Source organism: Solanum tuberosum, unplaced genomic scaffold (genome assembly GCF_000226075.1).
Source record: "Solanum tuberosum cultivar DM 1-3 516 R44 unplaced genomic scaffold, SolTub_3.0 scf00214, whole genome shotgun sequence".
Taxonomy (NCBI): Eukaryota; Viridiplantae; Streptophyta; class Magnoliopsida; order Solanales; family Solanaceae; genus Solanum; species Solanum tuberosum.
The window spans coordinates 863,357-881,637 of record NW_006239139.1 but is presented as its reverse complement, the minus strand read 5'-3'; the positions used below and the strand labels follow the sequence as shown (position 1 = coordinate 881,637).

At 34.4% G+C, this 18,281-nt stretch overlaps 3 protein-coding genes across 3 annotated transcripts in view; 1 reads left to right on the top strand and 2 right to left on the bottom strand.

Annotated features, from left to right (window-relative positions):
* Nucleotides 1-753, bottom strand: part of LOC102594692 (uncharacterized) — a 1,265-nt gene extending 512 nt beyond the window's left edge. Inside the window, exons 1-2 of the mRNA XM_006356061.1 lie at nt 507-753; nt 11-436 (exon numbers count right to left, since the gene is read on the bottom strand). Coding sequence (XP_006356123.1) covers nt 11-436; nt 507-753 — 673 coding nt within the window. The remainder of the gene's footprint in view (nt 1-10; nt 437-506) is intronic.
* A 1,587-nt stretch (nt 754-2,340) lies between these two features.
* LOC102581119 (serine/threonine-protein kinase HT1-like) lies at nt 2,341-12,009 on the top strand. Its single transcript, XM_006356026.2, has 12 exons — nt 2,341-2,890; nt 5,009-5,083; nt 5,192-5,287; nt 7,061-7,146; nt 7,289-7,409; nt 7,602-7,681; nt 8,196-8,255; nt 8,403-8,521; nt 8,786-8,871; nt 9,556-9,677; nt 10,837-10,948; nt 11,682-12,009. Exons 1-12 carry the CDS (start codon nt 2,567-2,569, stop codon nt 11,787-11,789), a joined length of 1,389 nt encoding a protein of 462 aa, XP_006356088.1. The 5' UTR covers nt 2,341-2,566; the 3' UTR covers nt 11,790-12,009.
* An 820-nt stretch (nt 12,010-12,829) lies between these two features.
* Nucleotides 12,830-17,281, bottom strand: LOC102594361 (GDSL esterase/lipase At1g29670-like). The gene is made up of 5 exons (XM_006356060.2): nt 17,003-17,281; nt 16,074-16,198; nt 15,166-15,411; nt 14,446-14,689; nt 12,830-13,085 (listed from the first exon to the last, which is right to left on the bottom strand). The coding sequence occupies exons 1-5, from the start codon at nt 17,241-17,243 to the stop codon at nt 12,859-12,861; spliced, it is 1,083 nt and encodes a 360-aa protein (XP_006356122.2). The 5' UTR covers nt 17,244-17,281; the 3' UTR covers nt 12,830-12,858.
* Between the last annotated feature and the right edge of the window lie 1,000 nt (nt 17,282-18,281).

Below are 18,281 nucleotides of genomic sequence, written 5' to 3'. Positions count from 1 at the left end.
GAATTGATGCACTCTGCAATATTCGACGTCATCACCCAACCACGAGGAACTGGTGCATACAACCTTGCCCACTTCTCATATCCAACCAACTCCAAGTAGTTCTTCACCCTTACATCAAACTGCTCAACTCTTTTCATTAGCTTATCAAAATCAGTTTGAGTATACGCTTTTGCCATAGTGTAGAATACTTCACTTAATTGCTCATTTGCTTTTCGAAAATTCTTGCATACATTAGCCCACAAGTGCCATATGCAGGCGTAATGTTGGATATTGTTGTATACAATAGATACAGCCTTTATTATGCTATTATGTCGGTCAGATACCACACACATATTCTCTCTTTCACCATAAGCTTCTTTGAATTGTTCAAAGAACCATGTCCAAGAAGCATCATTTTCTGAATCAATAACTCCGTATGCCAAAGGTAATATATTCCCTATTATAATTTTAAAAAAGGGTGAATACCAAATAAATAAAATTATAATGTATTTATGTATCTAAAATACCTGCTCCATCCAAAGTGCTGGCTGATACGAATGCTCCAGTATATGTTGATTTAAGGTGGCTGGCATCTACAACAACAATCGGCCTACAATGATCAAATCCCTTTATAAAAGCATGCAACGCTATAAACACATACAAAAATTCGTTCTCAGGCGTTTTCTTCATTCGAATATGTGAACCAGGGTATGTCTTATCCAAGGTATACAAGTATCCAGGTAGCTTCCCATAAGACGCAGCTGGTTGCCCCATTATCGATTCTAATGCCTTCTATTTTGCTCGCCATGCCAACATGTAGTTAATATCAATACCCAAGTCCAATCTAATGTCATCCCTGATATCATTTGGAGTGTACTTCCTCTTGTGATTTCTCAATTTAGGTGCGATTATTCCTCCAATCAATCCACTTGTTGCACGACAATCTGAATGCACCCCATCCTTTAAAGGACATGTATGTTCAGAGTTAAAAACTCTAATTCTGAACATCTTCGACTTGTTAATACTTGACGCTTTCATCAGCCATGGGCATTCTTTAGATTGACATACAAGAGTATAGCTGTGAATTCAATTTATATTGTTTTATTAGTTCTGCTTTGCATCTGCAAACATAACTCAATACACTTAAAATGAAACAAATTTAACAACAATTTACCTTATAGAGTTTGACCTCTCCACCAAGAATTTAAACCTTTTTTCGATTGAATACTTTTCCATCACATCCTTCAATGTTGACTTATCCATGTATATCTGATCAATCATTATCTCCTTTTGCGATCTGTTCGTAATTATTAAATCATTTCCAACATCAAATGCATCTACTGGTTGATCGCCAAACGTTGGGACAATTGGTAATGTATCATTCGTACCAATTAATTCTTGATTGTATTCAAGTTGCAACACATCACCTTCAATAGAAGTTTCTCCAGAATCAGAATATACTATATCAATATCAAAAATACTTACACATAAGGGATATACTCCAAATTGAGTGTTGATCTTTTTCAACTGAACATATACGCGCACACCCATGTCGTTACGTATTTCCATAGGCGTGTCGTTACCTTCGACAGTGTATTTGATTTTGATACACTTTTTTGTAAGATCGACGTTTAATTGTACTGTGTATTTGATTTTGATACACTTTTTTGTAAGATCGACGTTCAATTGTACCGAAATCAAATCAACTAAATCAGAATACGAAGCATATTCCTTCAACACTATCCCGTCAATGCTATATTCTACATAGCAATTCTCTTCGCTCCATTTTCCGGAATGCCGAATCAAAACTGTGATAGTAGCCATGGTTGATCGCCAAACGTTGGGACAATTGGAATTGTTTTTTTGCTTTTGGCGTGAAATGAAAAGGAAAGAAGGAACATATTTTCAATTTTAAACTGATCAGAATCCTATACCTTATAGGTCAGTTACATTTTTTAAAGTGCCAAATTAGTGGGTTTAAGGGCTGGAAAATAGCCTTGTCAGTTACATTAACTGACCTCATTTAGTGGGAGTTAATTTTGAATGTATTTTTGTATTAAAAAAAATGAAATATTTATGGAATTTAGCTATTTTTTAACTCAAACTGTAGCTATTTTTTTTAAATATGATACTTATAGCTATTTCAATCTAATAACCCTAAAACTATAGTCATTTACGTAAGTTTTACTATTATTTATTTGAACGCGATACAAATTTGATCCTCAGAAATACAAACGTAAAAAAAAAAAACAAAAACAAAAAAAGAGAGAGAGAAAAAGTCCAACCAATCACCGCCGTCATTGCTTATGGAATTGTCTCCTCCACTTGCGTCCCTTAACGAGTGCCTCTCACGCTCCTTCTTAATTTAACAAATTTCTCACCTTGGAAGTGAACCTAACCCCTTTGAATCTGTAATGGGGGTTCTTGGTTAAACCTTCAAATTCCTTAATTTTTTAGGATTCTTCTGTTCAAGCACTATTTTTTACAAATACCCTTTTGCTAATTTTGGATTCTTGAAAAGTTCTAGGAATTACTATAACAAACTTATTGTTGTTAGGGTGGTGTAATTTTTGTACATTTTCTTGAAATGGAACCGAATTCACCTGTGAGATTCAAATTAGGTAAGCAATCTTCATTAGCACCAGAGAGGAGGGGCGAAGAAGTATTAGGAGGTGAAGATGATGGATTTGTTATTGATATTGATCCAAGGGTTAGGTTGATGTATTCGGCGAATGAGGGTGATATAGAAGGGATAAAGGAGATTTTGGAATCAGGGACTGATGTTAATTTTAGGGATATTGATGAGAGGACTGCACTTCATGTTGCTGCTTGTCATGGTTCAAGTGATGTTGTGAAGTTGTTGCTTGATAATGGGGCTGAAGTTGATCCGAAAGATCGGTGGGGGAGTACGGTATGATGATCAATCCCATTATGGTTTTGTTGATGTTTGATTGTTAATATGATTTTCTGTTTTGTTTGTTGTTGTTGGTACAGTTAGTTCTTGTTACCTAGCTTGTGAAATTTTGAAAAAAAGGTTGTTTTTTTGGGTATGTAGCTGGTTAGTGAGAACAGTTTGCATTGTTACTTGGTATCTAGCTTATGAAATTTTAAAAAAGGGGGTTCTTTTTTTGGGTATGTAGCTGGTTATTGAGAGTAGTTTGGTATTGTTGGTACACTTTTGAAATGAAAAAGAAAAAAAAAGTTCCTTTTGGGGCATGTAGCTGGTTATTGAGAGCTATGTTGCTCAGACTCTTTAAAAAGGCGACGAGGGCGTGCCTGATTCTCCAAAAGTAGTGCATAGTTGAGGAATAAGACATGGGTGTGGCATCAATTTTGGAGAGTCCGAGTAAGGTGTAGTTACTTCTTGGTATCTAGCTTATGAAACACAAAAAGAGTTTCTTTTTTTGGGTATGTAGCTGGTTATTAGTGTAGTTTACTGTGTTTGGTACAGTTACTTCTTGGTTCATCTAGCTAATGAAATTAACAAAAAAAGATTCCTTTTTCTGGTTATAGAGGGTAGTTTCCTATTGTGGTATGGTTACTTCTTGGTATCTAGCTTATGAAATAAAAAAAGGAAAAAGGTTCCTTTTTGATATGTAGCTGGTTATTCGGAGTAGTTTGCTGTTGTTGGTACAGTTACTTCTTGTTGTTTAGCCTATGAAATGCAAAAAGTTGCTCAATTGACAGATATTTCCTTCCTTTAGCCCATCTTACTTTTGTAGTTATTATTTAGTGTCTGGGTCAGTCTGTGGACACACTACTAATCTGCCGGGTATTTGCTAGCTTCTACTAGCATATGTACGGTAAGGTTAACTCTGCCTAGCCATCTTTAGGTGGATAGAAGGAATTTATCTGGTGTTGCCTCTAGTGGGATTTGAACCTTAATTCCCAGGATTATCACTCTAGCACTTCAATCTTTAGGCCACCATTGGGGCCTTACTATGATATGATGAAAACCCCATTTGGTTTGTTGATGTTTGATTATCACTATGATCTTCTGTCGGTTTGCTGTCATTGGTACAGTTACTTCTTGGTATCTAGCTTATGAAATTAGAAAAAAGGTTTTTTTTCTGGGGGTTATTGCGAGTAGTATTGCTCAAATTGATAGCTATTTCCCTTCCCTTAGCCCATCTTACTCTTACCTTTACTGTTGTTATTTGAAGTTTGGGTCAGTTTGTGGACACACTACTTATTCACCTGGTTTTTGCTATGTCCTACCAGCAAATTGGGAAAGGGTAACACTGTCTAACAGATTATAAGGAAGGAGAGAAACCAGAGAACTTTTAAGGAAAAGAATGCACAATAGAAACGATTAAGTGGAAAGTAATTACCACTTTAGGCTTTTGGTATATAGAAAAGAATATAGAAGAGGAAATTCAACTTGTGGATCTCATAGGAGCTCTGTAACTTTAGGAGGTGGCTAGCATAGCCCTTAATGCCAAGGAACACAAAGCTACCAGTTTCAAAATTAAAAAAACACTGCCTTGCAATCTTTAGGCAGATAGAAATAATTCACGATTCGGGTTCGGACCTTAGTTCCCAGGATTGTCAGTCTAGCTCTTCAATGTTTAGGCCACTCTTGGGGCATTACTATGGTTATTCTGAGATCTGAGATGGCGCATCATGGCGAAGAATAAATATCAAACAGAGCAATGGTTGGCGGATAACTATCCCATGTCACGTGCATATTGTAGAATCGCATGTTTTGTGTGCTTTAAGATATTTCTTTTGATAGACTCATTGGCTTTAAGATGTTTTTATGTTTTACAAAGTTACATGCTGTGTGACCTTTGTTGAGATGAGGACATATGCATGAAGATTTAACAGTTGTTCTTCATCTAATCTGATTAACAGATACTATAATTTGTTTTTATTGTCGTTCTCCTTGCTCCCCTTCACAAATATGGACAATTTGATTTCTTAAAGTATTAAGGACACTTTTAGATGGATTCAATCTGAAAATTTTGAGTGTCCTGTTTTTTCCTTATTAGTTTACATTTTTGGGAACAATCTAATCTTGCTTGAACAGCCCCTGGCAGATGGAATACATTATAAAAATCATGCAGTGATCAAGCTACTAGAGAAACATGGTGCCAAGCCTCCAGTAAGTTTGCATTCCATTCAAGCTCTACTGATCAGGGAAAAACCTTTTATTTCATATTGTGATAAGAGTTGCTTGGTTTGATGATTGTCTAAATTAATTTTCATCCAGATGGCTCCCATGCATGTTAAGACTTGCCGTGAAGTTCCAGAATACGAGATTGATGCTAAAGAACTTGATTTCACTAATAGCATTGAGTTGAGCAAGGTAATATATTTTGTGTTTTCACTCTTGTGTCCTGCGGATGCGTGCTATTTTCGGTTGATTCTCTACCCCCCCCCCCCTTTTTTTTTTTTTTTTTTTTTCTCCCCCCCCCCCCCCCCTTTTTTTTTTTTTTTTTCTCCCCCCCCCCCCCCCCCCCTTTTTTTTTTTTTTTTTTTCTCCCCCCCCCCCCCCCCTTTTTTTTTTTTTTTTTTTTTTCTCCCCCCCCCCCCCCCCCCCCTTTTTTTTTTTTTTTTTCTCCCCCCCCCCCCCCCCTTTTTTTTTTTTTTTTTCTCCCCCCCCCCCCCCCCCTTTTTTTTTTTTTTTTTTCTCCCCCCCCCCCCCCCCTTTTTTTTTTTTTTTTTCTCCCCCCCCCCCCCCCCTTTTTTTTTTTTTTTTTCTCCCCCCCCCCCCCCCCCCCTTTTTTTTTTTTTTTTTTCTCCCCCCCCCCCCCCCCCCTTTTTTTTTTTTTTTTTTCTCCCCCCCCCCCCCCCCCTTTTTTTTTTTTTTTTTTTCTCCCCCCCCCCCCCCCCCTTTTTTTTTTTTTTTTTCTCCCCCCCCCCCCCCCCCCTTTTTTTTTTTTTTTTTTCTCCCCCCCCCCCCCCCCCTTTTTTTTTTTTTTTTTTCTCCCCCCCCCCCCCCCCTTTTTTTTTTTTTTTTTTCTCCCCCCCCCCCCCCCCTTTTTTTTTTTTTTTTTTCTCCCCCCCCCCCCCCCCCCCCTTTTTTTTTTTCCTATGGAGTTCTACACTAAAATTCATTTTTCATTCTGCCATCATTGTTAGTATCATTCTCCAACCTGAGACTCTGTAGTCTGTACTGGCTTTTCCTTTTTTCCTAGTCTTATCTATTTGATTTTACTGTTGTCATATTTCTATGTCTGTTATCTTGGATGATTCTAGTGACAAAGGGTTTACTTAATGTAACTCGATGATCACCTTAGAGTTTGAATTAGTAAGATTGTACTATTGGAATGGAAGCAGCATTGCATGAGGCAAGTATGAGTAGATAACGGATGTTCAATGGAGGAAAACTGAGGCTAGCCTCATCTGATCACATCTTAGATTGATCTGTGGCATATTGCTCAGCTGCATAGGATTGCTTATCTTCTTCTTTTGGAACCTTGGCTAACTATTTGTTGATTAGTGTGTACAATCTGATGCTTACAAGAATTGTGAGATGACTCATCTAATTGTTTACTGAAGTGGCCTAGTATATCTTTCTTCTCCAATATAGAATATTTTTCTCTACTACTCTGCTGATAGGAGGTATGAGAGGTTGACTATGGATGGTTTCAGGAGAAGTAGAGGTAGGCCGAAGAAGTATTGGAGAGAGGTGATTAGACATGACATGACATGACATGACACAGTCAGCATACTGCGGACATGGCCTTAGATAGGAGGTTGTGGAGGACACAGATTAGAGTGGGAGGTTAGTAGGTAGTAGAGTGTTGTCTCAATTATCTTTCCATACTTGTAGTCGTTGTCTTACTTAAGGAGTTTTTTGTCCTTTGATGTCGTTTTATTACACTTCGATTATTGTATTATTTTGTTATAGTTGTGTTTTTTTCAGAATGCTTTGACATGCTTTCTATGGTATTTTTCCATGACTTCTCAATTTTTCCCCCTTCATTGAGCCGGGGATCTATCTGAAACAACCTCTCTACCTTTCAAGGTAGGGGTAAGGCTGCGTACATTCTACCCTCCCCAAACCCCACTCGTGAGATTATACTGGGTATGCTTTTGTTGTTGTTCTCCTTTGCTGATCCCAAAGATATTGTAGGGAACCTTCCATATTGCCTCATGGCGTGGAATACAAGTTGCTGTAAAAAAGTTTGGGGAGGATGTGATTGCTGATGAGGATAAAGTGTGAGTAACTTAAAAGTGATAGTGCTTCTATTTTTTTACTTACAAGGGGAAAACCCGTAGTTGCTACTTCACATTGTTTAGCTAGCATCTCTCATTTATTTTTTGTGGATATTTACATTCCCTAATATTAGAGCTTCTGCAGGAGCGCATTTAGAGATGAGCTTGCGTTGCTCCAGAAGATGAGACATCCTAATGTGGTGCAATTTCTCGGTGCTGTAACACAAAGTAGTCCTATGATGATAGTGACGGAGTACTTACCAAAGGTCTTACTTATTAACTCTTAACGGTTTGCATAATTATATTTGACAACATTTTTATACACTGTTTTCTCCCTTATACTAGTTCTATCCATTTTTTCAGTTTACATTCTCTTTTCTTCTTTTTGACAATATGTTTGAAACTTTTCCAACAAACCTATCACTTTGAAATGACTTTTCCATGCCGTATGTTTCCAGGGTGATCTCCGTGAATATTTGAATAGAAAAGGAGCGCTTAAACCAACTAAAGCTCTCAGATTTGCAATGGACATCGCGAGGTTCACATCCACTCTGTGCCACTGACCAATATCATTAACTCTTTATAAATTGCAAGATTAATGGTTTAGATTTTTCTAAAAAAAAACAATTTTTTTCATTATGCATTACTTATAAAACTTTGAGTTAATGTTCAAAAATACACTTAAAAGTATTCGTTTTTTTGAGTTTACCACCTGCACTATGCGAGTTTCCTACCTAAACTATCACCAACTATTTTTCAAAATTCAGCTCCTCGATCTGTTGTTCCCCTTTTCCAACCTGAAATATAACCATCGTTCAGGTAAGAAAAGAGAACAATTGATGTTGAATTGTGTTTTGATGAATAGTTCTGGTAGAAAACTCGTACACTTGATAGATCCGGTATGAAAGTCGAAAAACTGGAATACTTTAGGTGTGTTTTTGACTGTTCACTCTAAAGCTTTTTGTGGATGTAAAATCTCAATGTCTTGTAGTCCTTTGATTGGAGCATTACTGCTGGGTATAAAAATTCTCATATATAATATTTGGTTTTAGGGGAATGAACTATCTCCATGAACATAAAGAAGCAATTATTCATCGTGATCTTGAGCCTTCGTAAGTTTCACTTCCGTCAGGTTACCTGAATTACATTTTGTCTATACTAACGCCTAGCCAAGTTTTCGAGTAGCATCAATGCTTTCATATTGTGATTTGAGACTCTTCATGTAATAATAGTTCACTTTTTTTGGAGTAAGATAACAGAAATATTTTGCTGGATGATACTGGACATCTGAAAGTTGCTGACTTTGGAGTAAGCAAGCTACTGAAAGTTACTAAAAGGGTCAAAGAAGATAAGCCTTTGACATACGAAGACAGTTATCGTGAGTACTTCTTCTTTTAGATATTCAATAGTCCTCTATTCCTTCTCCATTGGAAAAGATATGGTAGCTTGTTACTGTGGAAAATAATATATGCGTGAGTGTTTTCAAGTTTACTTGATAGCTCCAAAAAAAGCTTTCTTTATTTGATATGTTGTGATTTGATCCTGTTTATTGATATTTGAGAACCGATATTTGGATTTCTTCTAATATTTTCATCATCTTTTTTTCTAAAAAAAAACTTTTCAATTCTTGTGCAACAAATAGGCCGATTTGTAGCTCCAGAGGTTTTCAGGAATGAGGAATATGATACCAAAGTTGATATCTTTTCATTTGCCTTGATTTTACAAGAGGTAAAATTTTGTCTTATCAGATTCATGTTTAAACTTTGAGGAAGAACAGTTTGTTTGCACTCTTGTGGACCATATCTTTATTTTATGTTTAAGAGTGTGTGAATGCAAGGAGCATTGTGTTCCGTGTTCTTAAAAGTGAAAGCACAAAACTAGAAGTGAACATATACTTTTTTAAAATGAAATCGAAATGAGTGCTCAATCTGTAGAAAATCAGAGATTGTGTATAACATATATGTATTTAATACTAATGGCATCAAATTACAAATAAATTACTGACTTAAGAATTCAATATATAATGATACCATATTATTCTTGCAATTCTGCTTCAGAAACATTTCTTTTGATCTGAGGGTCAATCGGAACAACCTCTATACCTCGCAAAGGTAGGGTAGGGGTAAGGTCCACATACATCCTACCCTCTCCAGTCCCCACTTGTAGGATTACACTGGATATGTTGTAGATCAAATTTAACATGATATAAATATGTTTCAGTAAGGTCACAGAAATATACAGTGATTATCGTTTACTTGAATATTGATCTGATCTATTTATGTTGTATATCTGCGTAAGTTTGAAAGTAACTCCGGTTTGATAAAATTTAGTGAGTCAAACATGTGCGTCTTTTGCAGTTTCTCTTTGCAGAAACAGGCGATATATTTATCTTTGTGTTGTGCTGTATTTTAGATGATTGAAGGCTATCCCCCTTTCCATGCGAAGGAAGAAAACGATGTACCTAAGTTGTATGCTGCTAAAGAGCGCCCTCCTTTTAAAGCCCCGGCAAAGTTTTATGCCCATGGACTGAAAGAGTAAGTTCTATATTTTCATCAGTTGCTACTATAAGTCACGATATTTTATTTTAGTATAATAAACCATGCTATTCTAGGGTAAATATCGATTGTTATAATCTGAGAATATGAAAACTCATGTCAATTAGGTGTGAGAGGAGAACCATGAAGTCTCAGGTTTAAATTCTAGTGGAGACGATAAACACTAGGTGATTTCTTCCAATTCTAATTAGTTACCTGGTACTTGCAACAGTGACATAGTAAACGTACTTAAAAAGAACACAAAAAAACTAATAAGAACTGAACAGACCTACAATTATAAAATCAAACTATTCAGAATTGGCGTTCCTTTCCTTCCGTATAGGTGGCGGCCTCTTTCCACCTCTCTGTTGCACATAAAACTCCTACACATCTACGTATCATGATCCCCCTTTTCTGTAGGTTGTTTTGTGTAAGGAAAGCATCCTAGTCGACATGCTACACGAAAAAAGAGGGCCTTAGACTTTCCAAAGCTGTTTCTATATCCAATTGGTAAAGCTAGTGGAGGTAGAAGGCCATATACGGGTTAAGCCGAGCCCAATAGCTTTTGCTCAAACAATGTATCTTGTTAAGAGATTCATTAAATATGTATACATATGAAATTTAGAACCCCAATGCATATGAAGTCGTCGTTCTAAAATTTACAATCCATAAAGTTGAAATCCTGGCTCTACGTTAGTTGGTTTCAATCTTGATTCTACTTATACATAGATTAGTAGGGTTATAACTGATCAACTGGTGTCTTTACTTAGATGGTAGCATTTAAACAAACTGGGATCTTGGAAAATGTCCTTATTGTCTTCTTTTTTCTGTATATAAATTTTACCATCTCATGGTCATCAATTTGCTGCTGTCTCCAATATGTTACTCTCTACGTTTCAATTTGTTTGTCTTACTTTCCTTTTTAGTTTGTTTTGAAGAGGATGTCTCTTTCCTTTTTAGGCAACTCTTTAATTTCAATTTCCACATGGCATGTTTAAGACCACGAGATTAAAGGATGTTTTGGTACATTTTACATATTTTGTTTAAGACCACAAGATTCAAAAAGTCTTCTTTACTTTCTTAAACTCCGTGCCAAGTCAAAATTAGATAATTAAATTGAAACGGAAGGAGTAATATTAGGGGTGCTTTTGGTGTTCAGATTGATTGAAGAGTGTTGGAACGACAAGCCAACCGAGCGGCCAAGTTTCAAGCAAATTATCCCAAGGCTTGAGTTCATCTATAAAAAGTCTGACCACAACAAGCGCTGGAAGGTAAAATATCCATTAGTGGTTCTTGCACTTCAAATTATCGTATTGTTTTGATGTAGTTTCTGTTCCTTTTTTAGTATGTTTTGTTATGCTTTCTTTAGCATTTTGTCTTGGCTTCTTCTCTCCCATTTTTTTTTTCCGAACTGCTTTTATTTGAGCCGAGGGTCTATTAGATACAATCTCTCTATCTCCCAAAGTGAGTAGGGGTAAGGTTTGCATACAGACTACTCTCCCCTGACCCCACTTGTGGGATATCAACGGGTATGTTGTTATTGTTGTTGTTGTATTGGTGTTTATGTGTTTGATCTTTTCACATTTTGGTCATCAATGAATCAAACTATTTACCATTTGTTTCATCGAATAGAGACATATTAGCTCTAAATCACTCGAATTTCATGCTTTTGTGAAATATTGACTTCTAGTGAAAAAACAATATCCTGGCTCTGATTTGATAAGTAGCTCATCTGAGATACTATTAGTGGACGAGTTAGTTATAATTAGCTCAGATGTAACTTCTTTGTTCAGTGTTGGTTACTTGACTCAATAATGTCCCAAACAAGTTGGGGTCGACTATATGAATCTGAGCTAATCACCACATTCCCATTTAATTTCATCTCAGTCCAACATTATTACACAAAACCTTAATCTCGCCACGACCACTGCAGTTTAGCATAACATATTATTCAGTAGATACCTAAGTGCCTCTTTTTCACCATGAATACTTTGCTACATGCAGGTAATTAGACCATTGAACTGCTTTCAGCATTTAGAGGCAATGTGGAAGAAAGATAGTTCAGGTTTAAGTAGTCGGAATCGTTCATCTCGGTCTACGCGCCACATCTAAGTAAATTTCTGGATAAAGTTTTTCTACTTCTCCACATTGTCTGCAAAAATATTCAGTTGCTTTTAGTACATAGTCTGTTGGATTATTTTCTAGTTTCAAAATCTTCTATTCTTTTTCATTGGAATGAAAGATCTTTCCTTTGAGTTTTATATTAGTTTTGTATATTAAATTTGAACACTTGTGTTATTCATTGTCTAAATATGAACTTGCTTTCAATCAATACAGCCAAACCTCTCTATAAGGACGTTGTTTGTCCGAATAATTTACGGATAATCAGCGGAGTGACACACACAAACATTACTTAAAATCTTGAATTTCTATTACGTGACATCGAAACACTGAAAAAAGAGATGTCATTATTGAGAATGCAAACAAATTTGTGTGGCCTGTATTAGCCAAGTTTAGGGGGCCCTATTCTTGAATAGTATTCAGTGGATTCATACACACGAAAAATGCAAAAAAATCTTGAATTTCTATTTTGTGACGTTGAAACGTTAAAAAAGGAGACGTTGAGTACTTGTCAAAAGGCTTGTGAGGCTCGACTTAGCCAAGTTTAGGGGCCAATGGTAACGGTTGACTAATTTCTGAACATTCAGTGGACTAGCTCACACAAAAAATGCTTAAAATCTTGAATTCCTTTATGTTGAAAGCACTAAAATGAATTGGGATTAGTAAATTCTTGGTGGACATCGGCTTTTCCCGACTCTATACTATGTGAATTTAAATTAGTCGAATTAGTAATGAAGTCACAACGCTTTGCCCCTCAATTTGAGCACAAATTTGAATTTAGTCGAGTCCCAATATAAATACTGAATACTAGATGATAATCAAGAAGTAATAATTTATATCATTACATTTCTTTATTTTGAGTCAACTCCCCCCACCCCACCCACAACTACATTACTACCATTTGGTAATTTTTATTTTTGTAACCAAACAAGTATTGTTGTAGGGGAATTATTTTATTAATACTACAATGATACCTTTCTATAACAACATTTTACAATAGTAACTAACTTTGTTTTTTTTTTCCGAACAAACGACGTTGTTATAGAGAAGTTTGATTGTATTAGGTTTGTACGAGACCCCTAATGTCAGTCGGATACGAATCGGTGGGTAGAAGAGCAGTGTTTGATCTTGTAGCAATGGCCCTATTTGCAGCTTCTGTTGGATGAAAATTATCAAAGAACACATATTGATTTCTGTTACTGCATGGAGTTTGGCCATTATTGCTGCATTGTCCTTTGGCTGTTGTGTTTGATATTATGCAGCATGGTGAGTCAAAAACTGTGAAACCTGAAATTAATCCAAAATAAAATAAAATACATGAATATTAAATTATCCAAACAAAAAAAAAATTCTCTTTGTTTCAATTTATGTGATGGTATTTCCTCTTTAATCCATTCGAAAAAGAATGATAGCCTGATCTTTTGTCGTCGCTAAAGAATCTTTAACGATTAGACTGATATTCACTTGTCAACTTGTGATAGTTAGACTTTTAGCAACCAGGGATTTTTTCCGATCGTTATTGATCTATAGCTATCGAATTTGGACTTTTAGCGTTTACTGCGTTTACTGATTGACTTATAGCGATTATAATTACATAAATATTATGACATGTTTTAAAAACATTAGTTTCAAAGTTATTTTTTTTTTCTTTCTTAAATAAAATAACTTTTTCCTAGTTGGGTAGGGTTGAATATAGGGTTGGGCTGGTTAGGCTGGGACTTAACATTGTGAAACCTAACCCTATACTAGAAAAAAAATGGTTAATATGTCAAAATTATTAATTATAATTCATTCAACCTAGTGCCATTTGTCCCCTCTCATTATGTTATATTTCCTTCACTCTTATCATATTTATTACTCACTCGATTTTATTTTATGTGTCTTAGTTTGATTTAGTATGAAAATTTTAAAAAATAATATTTTGAATTTTGTGATTTTTTTTTTAAAAGTTGAGTATAATTAGAGGTGGCGACGAGATTTTAACTTTATAGGTTCTGATTATTTAGGATGAGAATTTCAAGTAGAATAATGGGATTCTAAATACATGTAGGATGTGTTAATATTTTATAAATTTCTTAATACAAATACATTATTTAAGTAAAAGATATTAGATTTGACCAGAACTCATATCTACATTCTACCTCTGTTTATCTTGCGTATAATATACTCTTTCCGTTTCAGATTTACTTGGATCATGTTAACCTATAACACTCCTTAAGAAGATTTTAGTTAGAAATATATTTTACTAAACTAATCTTATTGACACTCTAAATTTGGCGACAACTACTTCATGTAGTTATTTGGCACTAAGGATAGTATAAAAAAAAATATAGCTCATATCTAGCTTCTACCTCATTTTCGATTTATGTAATGATGTTTAACAAGACACAATTAGAAAAAAAGAAAGATTTTTTTGAAAAAAACTTGTGATTTTAACGATAAAAAATTATCACATTAGTTGTTTACATCAAACAAAAAGATAACATATATTTGCGCATACACTCATTCACTTAATCATTCATTATCAGATCACTTAATCATAACATTGAGTTAGTTTAAAAAATTAAATATCAGATACGAGTAAGCAATTGCGAAATATAAATAAAATTATTATAAAAATGAAGAGTTAAAGAATATTTTAACCTACCAATAGGTGGACCCCCTGTTGAAATGCTAGTCTGATTTGAAATAATAAACCTTGCATTGGGAAGATTAGTGTTCAAATTATCAATTGAAACCTTTAATTTCTGATTAAATAGTTGGACATAATTATTAATAAAATCAACACATCCAGATGCATTTCTTCCATATGTTCTTGTCTCCTCTGGCAAACAACCTAATAGACCAATATTTGATACTGCCACCTTCCTTGCTCCATACCTATGCAACCTCTAAAAAAATATTAAAAAATTGTACGAGTCAAAATGAATTGAATCAATAATAATAATAATAATACGTCTAAAGGTTACTTGACTTGAATCAGAATCAAGATGAGTCAAGTATTAGGTAAAATTCACAAATAACCATTTTTCATCTGCTGTAATAATTGAGAAATAACTAATTTTCGACCTCACTTGCATCGTGAATAAAATTTTATTAAGTTCAAATAAAATTCAATTTTTTATCTTAAAGATTTGCTCACGAAGCAAGCAGGGTTCAAAAAAGTTCTTAAGACCACCAATTTCTAAGGTCATTGAGTTATAATAATTCAATTCCCGAGTCTATCCAAATTGACCAGTCATGAAAATATTCCCCTAGCACAACTACCCAAACTTCAACGGAAGTGCATGCAAATCATATTTTCATGATCTAATTCTTCTACCTCTGAAAATAAAACGTACGTAGTAATTTAAGTAGCAAAAATTACCCTTAGTTGTCCTTCAAATTGTTGAACAAGGATGGTTGCAAACCTATCTGGTGTGTACAATCGACTTGATGGATAAAATGTTGGATCTAAATAATTGTTGAGATAATCATTGTTTCCCATATCAACAGTGTATAGGCATTTGTTCAATAAACTTCTAGTTGCAGTAATATTTCTAAGTATAGAATTAATTCTCAAAATTGTGACTTGATGGTTCAATAGTTGCCTATTCATGCTGATCCTATCACCCTGTAACATAAATAGTAATGTAGTCAGGATTTTCACAAAGATCGAGGTGTAAAAATATGTATACATAAAAAAATATAATGTAATTTTTATGGTATGAATTCCACATTGAATATGTAGAATATTAATAGTACACATAAATATATAGTGATAGAGTCAGAATTTTGAGAAGGAGATTATAAAAATTGAAAAATATCATATCTGAAATTTGAACATACATTTTTCGTATATTATAAGGGAATGTAAAATTTGAAAAGTATGTTAGAATAAAAAACATACAATAAATTATGCTTTTATTATGAACGTTTACTACTTATATGAAGGGTTTTACATGGAAAAATAGAAGGAATTAACATGTATTACACGTGCAAAATTTGAAAACACTCTCACAGGATCATATTTTATCATAACGGACATTCAAGAATCGGTACATGTAAATTTAATGAATCTGAAAGAAATTATATTGTTGAGAAATGATCTTAGATGGAACTTCTGAAACGTCTACAACTTGATGAAATAAAAAATACTTTTCATGAAGAAGATTCAGTTAATGATGTAACGAATTGTGTGACATGGGTGGATTCAATAAGTGGGAGGGACTTAACTGATCCTTATTCATCGAAAAATTATTATATATATAGGTAAAAAATTAACGAGTTTTTTACCCATCGAATACCGGTCTCATCGCGAATTCCAGCAACTCCTGATCCATAATTGACTCCTCTAAGGATTTCATTGCCACTTGCAGTTGCATGTGGTGGAATCGAGCTATTGAATCCTATGAGCTCAGCTGAACGGGAGAAAAATGCGGTTAGTTAAGGGGGCGGTACTAAAGCCGGTGAAGATTCATCGTAAAAATAAATCCATCCAATGACAAAATCAAAAATTTCATTAAGGTGTTCATGTATAAAACTTAATAATTGATTGATAATACACATAGTAAAAGAAATTCAACCATAGGTGTCCAATTGACCATCCAAAGGCTAATGTAGCTTCGCCCCTACCTCCTTTCCATTTAATGTTGCTTTGATTTGACTCGATATAGAGTTCAAGAAAAAAGAGAAAATCTTTTCAAAATTATGGTTTAAAACAAAGGAGTAAGCGGTTATGTGGATACAATTCATCTCATTAATTAATTAAGCAGAAAATAAGAATTGTAAAGTTAAGTCATATCTAAATATAAAAAGTGTGATTATCTTGGGACACGATGTTGGGATGGGGAAAATCTCTATATATAGGTCAAATATTACTTTATATCAATATAGTTAAGCTTTTCCCAACGATCATTCTTGTTTGTTGATCGCGAATAAGACACTAAGAAGAAGAAAAGATGATACGAAGATGGTTACCAAGTGGTAGGTGGTTCTGCTGAGCTTTCGAAAAAAGTAGCCTTGTATGGGAGTTTATATATGTATTAATTTTGAACACCGTGAGGGGTCTATATTGGAAACAATCTTTGTTCAGACCATACTCCATGAAGGTAAATATAAGGTATACATGCATCTTGCTCTTTTCGAACCCCACTTATGAAATTACACTGAATATGTTGTTATCGTGGAACGAAGAAAAGGAAAAATTGATAGAGAAAATGTACCAATAAAGTCAGCTTTGTTACGGCCATTGGTGAATCTTCCATTTTGTGGACCATTTGGGAAATCAATTCCATAAGGAAAATAATTTGCCTTAGCTGTTGTTATAAGGTTATTATTATTCCCATTATCAACTATTGAGTCTCCAAATATGAAGTAACATGGCACTTGTGGTTGACCTTTTACCATTGAAAACATAATAAACATTGAAATCATCAAAACTATATGATCCTTACATGAAGACATTCTTGAGTTATTGAATGATGAAAAGAGAAATCAAAGAAAAATGGGAAGGATAGTGATTGATGCAAAAAATTGAACTTGGAACTACCTATTTATAGAGGATATCAAGGATGTCGTAGTTGTTGCAGATTTGCTTTTGTAAGAAAAAAGTCAGCTGAAGTATAGAGATATCTAATTTTGGGACCATATATCGATCATTTAAACCATATTCGTATAGTGTCTGAAAAATTTGCAAGTCTACTTATTTCAGTTGCATGTCTGAAGTTAGATTTGTTAGATAAAATGACTCAAGTTTCATATAGTTGAAGTTTAAGCATTTTTGTATGAAGAAATATAACTATTTTTGTTTGAATTTTAGTCATATCTTTATATTTGAAGTAAGACTTCGTTAAACCTAAATTCAAATACTGCATATTTAAAGTTGTTTCGAAATGGATATTTATACAAAAAAATAAATTAATTAAAAGACGGATATAAATTAAATGGTGGTGTCCAAAAGAATTACCCCCAGTTCGTGAAATCCTAAATTGGTAATAGTGATGGTTAATTGGAATATCGTAAAGGCAAAAAGTCGTTTCACGTATGGTTCAAAAGTTGAGCCCCATCCTAATAGTAAGAGTGTGGCTTAGGTCCACTAAAATGACATACACTCTGGCTAGAGAAATAATTAAGTGGAACTTACACTACCTATTCATAGAGGATGTGAAAATCAAATAGTTCTTTCGCTTTGTGATAATTTTTACTGCCCATTAATTTGATCCCGCAAAGAGATATCTTAAACTATCTTTTATAAGTTGAAATAATATAAATGCAAAAACTCATCATCAAATAGGGTTTAAGATCGAACCCTGGCCATCCTAATAGTAAGAGTGCGGCTTAAGTCATCTCCTAATAGTATTTGGCTAAATCAATAGATGTTTGTAATTAAAATTATAATCATTTTCTTAATTGCTTGGTGAACATTAAAAGATTAATAAAAAATTAAAGTTATTTTTAATATGGGCATTGCCCCCACCCACCCACCCCACATCTTTGACTTCA

Excerpts from the sequence above, each read along its gene's own strand:
- LOC102581119 (XM_006356026.2), top strand. The coding sequence starts at position 2,567 with ATGGAACCGAATTCACCTGTGAGATTCAAATTAGGTAAGCAATCTTCA. Across the intron at positions 7,410-7,601 it reads TGACGGAGTACTTACCAAAG|GGTGATCTCCGTGAATATTT; the intron begins GTCTTACTTATT and ends GTATGTTTCCAG. Across the intron at positions 10,949-11,681 it reads ACCACAACAAGCGCTGGAAG|GTAATTAGACCATTGAACTG; the intron begins GTAAAATATCCA and ends TGCTACATGCAG.
- LOC102594361 (XM_006356060.2), bottom strand. The coding sequence starts at position 17,243 with ATGTCTTCATGTAAGGATCATATAGTTTTGATGATTTCAATGTTTATT. Across the intron at positions 15,412-16,073 it reads ATGAGACCGGTATTCGATGG|GGTGATAGGATCAGCATGAA; the intron begins GTAAAAAACTCG and ends TTTATGTTACAG. Across the intron at positions 14,690-15,165 it reads AATTTGAAGGACAACTAAGG|AGGTTGCATAGGTATGGAGC; the intron begins GTAATTTTTGCT and ends ATATTTTTTTAG.